At 44.2% G+C, this 12,599-nt stretch overlaps 1 protein-coding gene across 11 annotated transcripts in view; it reads right to left on the bottom strand.

The window, feature by feature from the left end:
• Positions 1–5,851: 5,851 nt before the first annotated feature.
• LOC124010182 (receptor-type tyrosine-protein phosphatase S-like) overlaps positions 5,852–12,599 on the bottom strand; it is a 162,925-nt gene continuing 156,177 nt past the window's right edge. For 10 of the 11 annotated variants that reach the window (XM_046322575.1, XM_046322576.1, XM_046322574.1 and 7 more), the window contains 8 exons: positions 11,755–11,909; positions 9,577–9,862; positions 8,657–8,835; positions 8,313–8,439; positions 8,022–8,147; positions 7,038–7,192; positions 6,640–6,775; positions 5,853–6,518 (listed from right to left, as the gene is read on the bottom strand). In XM_046322575.1, coding sequence (XP_046178531.1) covers positions 6,450–6,518; positions 6,640–6,775; positions 7,038–7,192; positions 8,022–8,147; positions 8,313–8,439; positions 8,657–8,835; positions 9,577–9,862; positions 11,755–11,909 — 1,233 coding nt within the window. In that variant the 3' untranslated portion in view covers positions 5,853–6,449. Of the gene's footprint in view, positions 6,519–6,639; positions 6,776–7,037; positions 7,193–8,021; positions 8,148–8,312; positions 8,440–8,656; positions 8,836–9,576; positions 9,863–11,754; positions 11,910–12,599 lie in introns of all 11 variants that reach the window. The other variant, XM_046322580.1, reaches the window with a different exon arrangement.

Below are 12,599 nucleotides of genomic sequence, written 5' to 3'. Positions count from 1 at the left end.
TTTGAGATGTTTGGTTCCATCCGCCGTGTCTTTGTGAGACGCAGAGTAGATGAATGGATGATCTCTACCTGTGTGGTTCCCTGGAGGAGGAGGAGGAGGAGGAGGTGTGATGGTGCTTTGCTGGTGACACTGTCAGTGACTTAATTAGAATTCAAGGCACACTTAACCAGCATGGCTACCACAGCATTCTGCAGTGATACACCATCCCATCTGGTTTGAGCTTAGTGGGACTATCATTTGTTTTTCAACAGAACAATGACCCAATACACCTCCAGTCTTTGTAAGGGCTATTTGACCCAGAAGGAGAGTGATGGCCTCCACAATCACCAGACCTCAACCCAATTGAGATGGTTTGGGATGAGTTAGAACGCAGAGTGAAGGAAAAGCAGCCAAGAAGTGCTCAAAATATGTGGGAACTCCTTCAAAACTGTTGAAAATGCATTCCATTTGAAGCTGGTTGAGAGAATGCCAAGAGTGTGCAAAGCTGTCATTAAGGCAGAGGGTGGCTGTTTTCATTTGTTGAACACTTTTTTGCTCACTACAAAATTCCATTATTTCATAGTTGTGATGTCTTCACTATTATTCTACAATGTAGAAAATAGTAAAAATAAAGAAAAACCCTTGAATGAGTAGGTATGTCCAAACTTTTGACTGGTACTGTGTATATATATATGTATGTTGTGAACTGCTATATATATATAAATAAATATATATATTCTAGACTCCGACATTGCTCCTAATAATGTTCTATATTTCTTTATTTCATTCTTTTACTTTTTAGATTTGTGTGTATTGTTGTTTATTTGTAGATATTACTGCACTGTTGGAGCTAGGAACATAAGCATTTCCCTACACCTGCAATAATGCCTGCGAAATATGTGTACGCGACCAATAAAACTGTATTTGATTAAAAGAAAACCATTTGGGCTCAAATAAAACCATGTGTCAGCATAGCATCTGTGTGACTGTGAATGCATTTATGGAAGCAGTCAGGAGCTATGTTCCAGCAAGAAAGGGAGTTCGGTGACTGTGAATGCATTTATGGAAGCAGTCAGGAGCTATGTTCCAGCAAGAAAGGGAGTTCGGTGACTGTGAATGCATTTATGGAAGCAGTAAGGAGCTATGTTCCAGCAAGAAAGGGAGTTTGGTGACTGTGAATGCATTTATGGAAGCAGTAAGGAGCTATGTTCCAGCAAGAAAGGGAGTTCGGTGACTGTGAAGGCATTTATGGAAGCATTAAGGAGCTATGTTCCAGCAAGAAAGGGAGTTCGGTGACTGTGAAGGCATTTATGGAAGCAGTAAGGAGCTATGTTCCAGCAAGAAAGGTTGTTCGGTGACTGTGAATTCATTTATGGAAGCAGTAAGGAGCTATGTTCCAGCAAGAAAGGGAGTTCGGTGACTGTGAATGCATTTATGGAAGCAGTAAGGAGCTATGTTCCAGGAAGAAAGGGAGTTCGGTGACTGTGAAGGCATTTATGGAAGCAGTAAGGAGCTATGTTCCAGCAAGAAAGGGAGTTCGGTGACTGTGAATGCATTTATGGAAGCAGTAAGGAGCTATGTTCCAGCAAGAAAGGGAGTTCGGTGACTGTGAAGGCATTTATGGAAGCAGTCAGGAGCTATGTTCCAGCAAGAAAGGGAGTTCGGTGACTGTGAAGGCATTTATGGAAGCAGTAAGGAGCTATGTTCCAGCAAGAAAGGGAGTTCGGTGACTGTGAATGCATTTATGGAAGCAGTAAGGAGCTATGTTCCAGCAAGAAAGGGAGTTCGGACTCCATCTAGTGGAAGAATATCAAGCATACACTTCACAGTTCACACCTTCCAACTCCTTGAGATTAATCTCATGATGAAGGCTTTCTCCTTGCTCGTTACCTAGGATAGGATAAGTAATCCCTCTCAACCCCCCCCCCTTTAAGATTTAGATGCACTATTGTAAAGTGACTGTTCCACTGGATGTCATAAGGTGAATGCACCAATTTGTAAGTCGCTCTGGATAAGAGCGTCTCCTAAATGACTTAAATGTAAATATGTAAATGTCTTCCCTTGTTTTCATACCTATTGTTTTACAGTGCATGATTCTCAGCCAGCTGTCAGACACTCACAAGGACAGAGGAACTAAATGACTCATTATGTGGTATATTCAATCATCCTGCTTTTAATACAAAGTCAACATTCAATATTATCTACATCCAGGGTTTAAAGGAAATAACAGGTACCAGGTTAAAGGAGATGATGATCATCATGTGATGTCATAGGAACTGGTCCTTGCTTGATGACACATGTTTACTCTGTGCGTCTTTTATGTCAGGTATATTTATACTGAACAAAAATATACATGCAACATTTAACAATTTCAAAGATTTTACTGCCATAACCCCACGGCCACCATGGGGCACTCTGTTCACAACACACCGCTCACCCACACAATGCCAAATTCTCTAAAACAACATTGGAGGCAGCTTATGGGAGAGAAATTAACATTACATTCTCTGGTAACAGCCCCGGTGGACATTCCTGCAGTCAGCATGCCAATTCCACACACCCTTAAAACTTGAGACATCTGTGGCATTGTGTTGTGTGTCAAAACTCCACAGTTAAGAGTGGCTTTTTATTCTCTCCAGCACAAGGTGCACCTGTGTAATGATCATGCTGTTTAATCAGCTTCTGATATGCCACACCTGTCAGGTGGATGAATTATCTAGACAAAGGAGAAATGCTCACTAACAGGGATGTAAACAACATTTGACAGAATGAAGCTTTTTGTGAGTATGGAACATTTCTGGTATCTTTTTATTTCAGCTCATGGAACATGGGACCAACACTTTATATGTTGCGTTTATATTTTTGTTCAGTGTATATATTATGTAGTCATCATTTTAAGGTTCATTTTAAGTCACACCAGATTTAGACTTTTTTTCCCACGAGACTTTTGGACCACACTTAAATTTCATATCAAGAAAATTCCGCTGTTAATTAAAGTAATGAGGGTCTGTCCATCTGTCTTTTTGTGTGGCCTTTCCTTTTGTGTCAAAATGCCATTATACTCTCCATCTATCAGTAGTAGCGAGCTGAAACGCCACAGTTCACTGAATACAGTGCACCAGACTTACACCGACTACTGTACTTTGCTCGACATTTAAACTCTCTGTGCCCTGACACCCTAAACCCCTATTGGATCGTACCACTGGTGCTATGATAGGGGCTGTAAACTGAAACTAGGTCTGAATCTAAGTATCTGTCTATGAGGACAGCAGTATCAAATAGCATTCTACGCAGGTTCTGTATACGATATACTAAAGCAAATAAGAAAACACTTAAAAATGACCATTAAAAGAAATATGACGATATCATACAGAAAAATTGGCTTGCCAAGTAAACAACATTTCATTGGTTATATTGAGTCATTTTCCCCTAATAAACAGCAATTAAACAAATCAAAAAGTAGTAAAAACAAAGAGCTATAACAGTAACAAAATAGAACGATACATATTTCAAAAATCATATCAAAAGGTCAACAATAAGGCTCTTTTTTGATGATAATAATTATGCCCCACTTGTTTCAACTCTATATGTCAGTCAGGCCTATAAACTGTGTTATAAAGAACTTTTATAAACTGGGTAGTCGAGCCCTGAATACTGATTGGTTGACAGCCGTGGTATATCAGATCGTATACCACGGCTATGACAAAACATGTATTTTTACTGCTCTAATTAAGTTGGTAACCAGTTTATAATAGCAATAAGGAACCTCAGGGGTTTGTGGTACATGGTCAATATACCACAGCTAAGGGCTGTATCCAGGCACTCCACATTGCGTCTTGCTTAAGAACAGCCCTTTGCCATGGTATATTGGCCATATACCACAACCCCTTCGGGCCTTATTGCTTAACTCTACGTCAGTTAGGCCTACTGTATGTACTGCATTATAAAGAACTCTCTATACGTTACACAGTATATATAGTCTAAGTTCATACTGTGCTGTTCAATCACAACGGATCTGGGGCAGCAGATTGTAGAATGTCAAATCAATGAGAGGAGAGGATGATATCTAAAGGGATTGTGGGGGATGCTGGAGTGGACTAAAGGTTGTGTCCTTTAGTTTTTCTGTACATTAGGACTACAAGCAGAGACAGAGCGGAGAGAAGATGTGAAGAGTCCTGTCTTACTGTGGGAAAGAGAAGAGAGTTTGAGTTCTACTCTCAACCCATGAGGACTTGGGTTTATCAAGCAAACAAAGTTCATCCAACTCAACATGAACACGCATACTCATTACTGTATCTGTAGCCCAAGCAGGATTTGAACCCACAACCTTTGTGTTGCCAGAAACATACTCCAACACACTGAGCCATCAGGATCATTCCAACGCAGAGTGGCAGATTTCAAGTAGGTGTAAGCTACATTATGACGCTCACTGCTTAGCTCAGACAATTTAGATGTAATGTAAGCAGCTGAAACCAACATGGTGAAACATAAGGCAAACACACTGAACCACAAACACACTGAATAGGATCATTACAATATTTTCTGCAGAATGTGGAAAATGTTCCCCCCCAAAAACACTCCAGTCAATTAAGGAAATTAACTAAAATTGTGTTCATTCATTGAAATGGTCCTCCAAGAAAAATATAGCCAATTTTCAATTCATACACGTAATTTCAGTGCATCTCCCGAAATGACTGGCTGGGATTGAAATGGAATTGCCTAAACTGTGTTTAACCTTTACTGTCATTACTCTATGTAGTAAGATGTCAGAACATAACAAGCAAAGCATGGATGACTGAACATTGACTGGTAGTAATATTGATCCACACTTGAAGTAGGGTGAAGTTGCCCCCAGACAATGATCTTAGACAGTTTTGTTTTTCCACCCAAATGGTTAAGATTATGATTTCAGCATGGTAAACTGATCCTAGATCTGTGCCTACAGGCAACCTCAACCTGGAGCTCATGGATCGTCATGTATGCTGGATGTCGACGGGTACCATTCCTCCTTCTCATTAGAGGTCAAAGTTAATTTCCCATCTGCCCCAGAACAGCGTGGTTTCTCTTGGCACTGTGGGTAGAAGAGTCTGGTGTCCAATCACAGACATGCAGCTCAAACCGTACTTCTAGTTCTAAAACCGTGCTGTGGACCAGGACTAGCTGTGGCAGCAACAGACACCACGAATGCAGAGCGACAGACACATGGAAGTGTTCCCCCCTCGTACACTAAACCCACAGACACATGGAAGTGTTCCCCCTTCGTACACTAAACCCACAGACACATGGAAGTGTTCCCCCCTCGTACACTAAACCCACAGACACATGGAAGTGTTCCCCCCTCGTACACTAAACCCACAGACACATGGAAGTGTTCCCCCTCGTACACTAAACCCACAGACACATGGAAGTGTTCCCCCTCGTACACTAAACCCACAGACACATGGAAGTGTTCCCCCTCGTACACTAAACCCACAGACACATGGAAGTGTTCCCCCTCGTACACTAAACCCACAGACACATGGAAGTGTTCCCCCTCGTACACTAAACCCACAGACACATGGAAGTGTTCCCCCTCGTACACTAAACCCACAGACACATGGAAGTGTTCCCCCTCGTACACTAAACCCACAGACACATGGAAGTGTTCCCCCTCGTACACTAAACCCACAGACACATGGAACCCCCTCGTACAAACCCACAGACACATGGAAGTGTTCCCCCTCGTACACTAAACCCACAGACACATGGAAGTGTTCCCCCTCGTACACTAAACCCACAGACACATGGAAGTGTTCCCCCTCGTACACTAAACCCACAGACACATGGAAGTGTTCCCCCTCGTACACTAAACCCACAGACACATGGAAGTGTTCCCCCTCGTACACTAAACCCACAGACACGTGGAAGTGTTCCCCCCTCGTACACTAAACCCACAGACACGTGGAAGTGTTCCCCCCTCGTACACTAAACCCACAGATAGAAAGATAAGATAGAAAACCCATTTAAGGTGCAGCAGATATCCAGGCTTTTAGTTGTCCTTTCATACATCACTGGTTTTGTTTTTGAAATAGCTGACCACAACACACAGGTTTTATAAAACACTGAGGTAAGAAGAATATGCAGGATTACACATGTAATAGTCTGTCTCTGACTCCCAACACATCCTTTGCAGGTCTTTCCTGAGAGTACAGGTTTAATTTGACATTTGTCTCGTTGTTGTTGTTTTGTATGTTGTTGTTGTTATTTTGTATGTTATTGTTGTTTTGTATGTTGTTGTTGTTATTGTTGTTTTGTATGTTGCTGTTGTTGTTCTTGTATAATTACTCCTTGTTAGTAGCGTCGCCCCTCCAATGGGATATAAGGTTAATTGTTTAGTCGTTTTCCAGTCTTCGCTTCTCTTTCGTTGTTCCTCGTCTCTGTGGACCTCTATCTGAACAGAAGGATGGAGGGATGACAGTTCCTCTCCTCTCTTAGGTTGCATAGTGGTCAAAACTCCCCAGGTACTCCAGGGTAGCCTGGTAGGAGAACTGGTACTCATCCTGAACCAGGGAAATAGACAGGACAGAGCAACAGCCTTCCATTACCGTGGCTTCCAGACACAGAGAAATCACATGTACTTGTCTGATATCCATGGTTTTCAACAGTGAGACTGAAGCCTACCTCCGTCTGTACCATGGCAGGGCGTTGTGTCCTCAGCATCTTGACAGTCTGGAAGATGTCCACAGCTCCCTCATAACGCATCCTCTCCAGAACAATACTCAGAGTGATGAAGACTCCGGTCCGCCCCACACCCGCACTACACACACACACACACACACACACACACACACACACACACACACACACACACACACACACACACACACACACACACACACACACACACACACACACACACACACACACACACACACACACACACACACACACACACACACACACACACACACACACATAGTGGCTAGACTAATGTACATCAGTAATCAGAATGAGGTGTGTGAAGTGTATCAGGGGAAAGCATTGTTAGTCAAACCTATAGCTATGGCAATGACTCTTACCTGCAGTGGACACTGATTGGGCCGTCCTGTCCAAACTGCTCCTTGGTTTTGTGCACCTGGCCAATGAAGTCGATGAAGCCCTCTCCAGATTTAGGAACTCCCTGCTCTGGCCAATCGGTGAACTGGAACTGACGAACTGTCCGTGATTGGCCATCCTGATGCAAGATTGGGCAGAAGAAGTGCTGATGAGAGCAATGTTGAGTATGACTTCTCAAACCATCCTCCATATTGTTACTGGTATTCTCTGATCCTTATGTGAGTGGATAAGTGAAGGTGAGATGTCCCTTCTACTGATTTAGCCAAACAAACTATTGTACTATCTGTTACCAGAGTTGTGTCTTATCAGGTCTGTTCTGGTGGCTGAGCACCAACCCTCTGTCGGCTTTATATGTGTATGAGTCCTGTCTTGTCTGCCAGACTCTGTGGCCTGCCCGTCTCTAGCCAATTACGTCTGTTCTCTGCTCAGACGGCGTGACTCCACTTTAACAGAGATCAATACGACATCTGTCAACGGGCCGCCAGGACAGGACAGGACAGGACAGGCTTAACTGGAGTAATTGACAGCTCACACACACGCACAGGAATGCAAGCATGCACACGCACAAACACACAATAAGGGTATCAGGAGAGGACAGGGTTGACTACTGTGTAATCTACTGTGGGTCAAAGGAACATGTTAGCTGCCAGGAGCAGATAGAGGGGAGAGGTCAGGGTGTCTGATTCCAATATCAAATATGCTACAAAAGGGACAAGTAATTTAAAAGCAACACCCACAGGCACACAGTCTTTCGTCATTGACCTTGCCTTGTCTGAGGAGGATATACAGTATTGTGGACACACACACACACACACACACACACACACACACACACACACACACACACACACACACACACACACACACACACACACACACACACACACACACACACACACACACACACACACACACACACACACACACACACACACACAAACACTCACCCTTGCATCGGTGACCTTAAACTCTCTGAGGATATACTGAGGCATGTTGTATTCAGCCATGGGATCCACTACAAAGTACTGGTACCGAGCAGACCGCTCTGCAGGCCAGTACTGATGGCACTTCTCCTGCAGGCACACACAGAGGTACAGAGATAGCATCACGTACGTATTTGTGTTTCTGAGTGTGTTTGTGTGGTGTGTTTCTGTGTGTGTGCGAGCATACGTGCATGCGTGTGCAGATGTGTTTGTGTGTGTATGTGCACGTGTGTGTTTGTGTGTGTGTAATCTTACCCGTCCCATCTCTCTCAGTTTAGTGAGCATGACCACGATGGTAGAGTTGTGTTCCCACAGCATCCTCCAGAAGTCCTCTGTGGTCTCAGCCAGTGGGCCCTGGGTGGCCATGTAACCTCTCTGCTGCCTATACACATTAGACGATGGGTGTTGAGTTATACAGGGTTTTGATGTTCTAAAGACACCAAAGAAATAGAATGGACACTTCTTTCATTTGGATTTTTCAATTATATTATAAGCATAATTTGAGACCCTAAATATGGCCACTGGTCCATGTATTATGGAACAATGCCTTGAAATGAGATGCCCATATTACTAATTATTCTTCCTTGGTTGAGCTTTACCTGTATCCATCGATGTAGCTGGCGTTGATGTAATCTGATCCTTCCAGACCTCGGATTGGCTGCAGACAGACGCGGGTGGTCTCATAGGGCATGATGTTGACCAGGCGGTTCTTAAACTTGTTACATGGCAGGTTGGCACTGACAAACCGAGACGTGTGGGCTTTGGTGTTGGCCAGACGCTGGGGGAGGGGGAGGGGTGAAGGGTGGATTGAGTTTCCCCCCCACAGAAACACGTTCCTATGAACAAAGTTAAAGGGCAATGCATTCTTCCTAATATTTATTCTGTACTGGCATTGAAAAACTGTATTTCTACTATATTTCAACATGTTTTCTATTCAAAATGTATGCTACTGTATGTATTTCAATACCTGGTCTTTCTATGTTTACCTTGACCTCCAGCTCCATGCCGGTGATGTATTCATATTCTATTGAATATATTTCTATGTTTACCTTGACCTCCAGCTCCATGCCGGTGATGTATTCATATTCTATTGAATATATTTCTATGTTTACCTTGAACTCCAGCTCCATGCCGGTGATGTATTTCTATGTTTACCTGGAACTCCAGCTCCATGCCAGTGATGTATTTCTATGTTTACCTGGAACTCCAGCTCCATGCCAGGGATCTATTTCTATGTTTACCTTGAACTCCAGCTCCATGCCAGTGATGTATTTCTATGTTTACCTTGAACTCCAGCTCCATGCCGGTGATGTATTCATGTTCTATTGAATATATTTCTATGTTTACTTTGAACTCCAGCTCCATGCCAGTGATGTATTTCTATGTTTACCTTGAACTCTAGCTCCATGCCAGTGATGTATTTCTATGTTTACCTTGAACTCCAGCTCCATGCCAGTGATGTATTTCTATGTTTACCTTGAACTCCTGCTCCATGCCAGTGATGTATTTCTATGTTTACCTTGAACTCTAGCTCCATGCCAGTGACGTGCTCTCCACTCTCCACATTGCCCAGCTTCTGCATGTAGGAGAACAGGCTCCGGGCCGCCACCTCCGTGTTCCCACAAGCCACTGCTTCCAGCAGCGCCTCGTGGATGAAACCGTACTGGTCTTCCGTCTGCACCATGTAGTTCCGCTGTGACCTCATCAGAGTCACGTGACCATAGATATCAGCCGTGTGCTCGTGTCTGATCCGTTCCAGCATGGCGTCGATCACGATGAAGCAACCGGTACGACCCACGCCCGCACTGAGAGAGGTAAGAAAGAGAGGAAGAAAGAGAGGAAGATATCTATGAGTGTAAACATACCTACTGAACTGTCAGTGGCAATTCTTCAAGTCAGCCTGGATGTGACTGGATCCAGGGTGTGTGAGTATGTGCTGTTTACATGTCGCAGGTGTGTGGTATATCTGTCTGGTATGTGTGTCTGGTATATATGTGTGTGGTATGTGTGTGTGGTATATGTGTGTCTGGTATATGTGTGTGTGGTATGTGTGTCTGGTATATGTGTGTGTGGTATGTGTGTCTGGTATATGTGTGTGTGGTATGTGTGTCTGGTATATGTGTGTGTGGTATGTGTGTCTGGTATATGTGTGTGTGGTATATGTGTGTGTGTGGTATGTGTGTCTGGTATATGTGTGTGTGGTATGTGTGTGTGGTATATGTGTGTCTGGTATATGTGTGTGTGGTATATGTGTGTCTGGTATATGTGTGTGTGGTATATGTGTGTCTGGTATATGTGTGTGTGGTATGTGTGTCTGGTATATGTGTGTGTGGTATGTGTGTCTGGTATATGTGTGTGTGGTATGTGTGTCTGGTATATGTGTGTGTGGGTATGTGTGTCTGGTATATGTGTGTGTGGGTATGTGTGTGTGTGGTATGTGTGTCTGGTATATGTGTGTGTGGTATGTGTTTCTGGTATGTGTGTGTGTGGTATGTGTGTCTGGTATATGTGTGTGTGGGTATATGTGTGTGTGGGTATGTGTGTCTGGTATATGTGTGTGTGGGTATATGTGTGTGGTAAATGTGTGTGTGGGTATATGTGTGTGTGGTAAATGTGTGTCTGGTATATGTGTGTGTGGGTATATGTGTGTGTGGTATGTGTGTCTGGTATATGTGTGTGTGGGTATATGTGTGTGTGGTATGTGTGTCTGGTATATGTGTGTGTGGGTATATGTGTGTGGGTATATGTGTGTCTGGTATATGTGTGTGCGGGTACATGTGAGTGTGTGTGGGTACATGCGTGTGTGTTATACAGTGGGGCAAAAAAGTATTTAGTCAGCCACCAATTGTGCATGTTCTCCCACTTAAAAAGATGAGAGGGGCCTGTAATTTTCATCATAGGTACACTTCAACTATTTTTGCCCCACTGTATTTGTGTGGGTATGTGTGTGTGTGGGTATATGTGTGTGTGTATATGTGTGTTGGTATATGTGTGTGTGGTGTGTGTGTGTGGTGTATGTGTGAGTGGGTATGTGTGTGTGTGCAGTATGTGTGTGTGCGGGTGTAAGTCTGTGTGGGTATATGTGTGTGTGGGTATATCTGTGTGTGGGGTATATGTGTGTGTGTGGTATGTGTGTGTGTGGAATATGTGTGTGTGTTGTATATGCGTGTGACAGACAAAATGAGAAAAGAAATCCAGAAAATCACGTTGTAGGATTTTTAATGAATTTATTTGCAAATTATGGTGGAAAATAAGTATTTGGTCACCTACAAACAAGCAAGATTTCTGGCTCTCACAGACCTGTAACTTCTTATTTAAGAGACTCCTCTGTCCTCCACTCGTTACATGTATTAATGGCACCTGTTTGAACTTGTTATCAGTATAAAAGACACCTGTCCACAACCTCAAACAGACACACTCCAAACTCCACTATGGCCAAGACCAAAGAGCTGTCAAAGGACGACAGAAACAAAATTGTAGCCCTGCACCAGGCTGGGAAGACTGAATCTGAATCTCATTTTGTCTGTCATAGTTGAAGTGTACCTATGATGAAAATGACAGGCCTCTCTCATCTTTTTAAGTGGGAGAACTTGCAAATTGGTGCACTTTTTTGCCCAACTGTATGTGTGTGTGTGTGTGTGGGTATATGTATATAAAGTATATGTTTGTGTGTGGGTTTGTGTGTGCGTCCTCATACCTGCAGTGTGCGATGACAGGACCAGCGTCAGGGGGGTTGCAGGCTTTAACCCTGCGTAGGAAGGCCAGGAACGGAGTGGGGTACTCTGGTACACCGTGGTCTGGCCAGGCAGTGAACTGGAACTGACGTAGCTCCCTCCGCTCATTACAACCATTCTGAGAGAGGAGAGGAGAGGAGAGGAGAGGAGAGGAGAGGAGAGGAGAGGAGAGGAGAGGAGAGGAGAGGAGAGGAGAGGAGAGGAGAGGAGAGGAGAGAGAGAGGAGAGGGAGAGGAGAGGAGAGGAGAGGGAGAGGAGAGGAGAGGAGAGAGAGGAGAGGAGAGGAGAGGAGAGCAGGGAGAAGAGGAGAGGAGAGGAGAGGAGAGGAGAGGAGAGGAGAGGAGAGGAGAGGAGAGGAGAGGAGAGGAGAGGAGATGGGAAGAGATTGTTATTATTACTACCACAACTATTACCACATTCATCGAGCCATTCTGTGAGAGAGGAGAGTAGGGAGAAGAGGAGAGGAGAGGATAGTAGGGAGAAGAGGAGAGGAGAGAGTAGGAGGAGAGGAGAGGAGAGGAGAGTAGGGAGAGAGGAGAGGAGAGGAGAGGAGAGGGAGAGGAGAGGAGAGGAGAGGAGAGGAGAGGAGAGGAGAGGAGAGGAGAGGAGAGGAGAGGAGAGGAGAGGAGAGGAGAGGAGAGAGAGAGAGAGTAGGGAGAAGAGGAGAGTAGAAGAGAGAGAGAGAGATGAGAGTAGGGAGAAGAGAGGAGAGGAGAGGAGAGGAGAGGAGAGGAGAGGAGAGGAGAGGGAGAGGAGAGGAGAGGAGAGGAGAGGAGAGGAGAGGAGAGGAGAGAGGAGAGGAGAGGAG

Source organism: Oncorhynchus gorbuscha, linkage group LG22, assembly GCF_021184085.1.
Source record: "Oncorhynchus gorbuscha isolate QuinsamMale2020 ecotype Even-year linkage group LG22, OgorEven_v1.0, whole genome shotgun sequence".
Lineage (NCBI taxonomy): Eukaryota > Metazoa > Chordata > Actinopteri > Salmoniformes > Salmonidae > Oncorhynchus > Oncorhynchus gorbuscha.
Note: the sequence above shows the minus strand (reverse complement) of the source record. Positions and strands in the feature narration are given on the sequence as shown.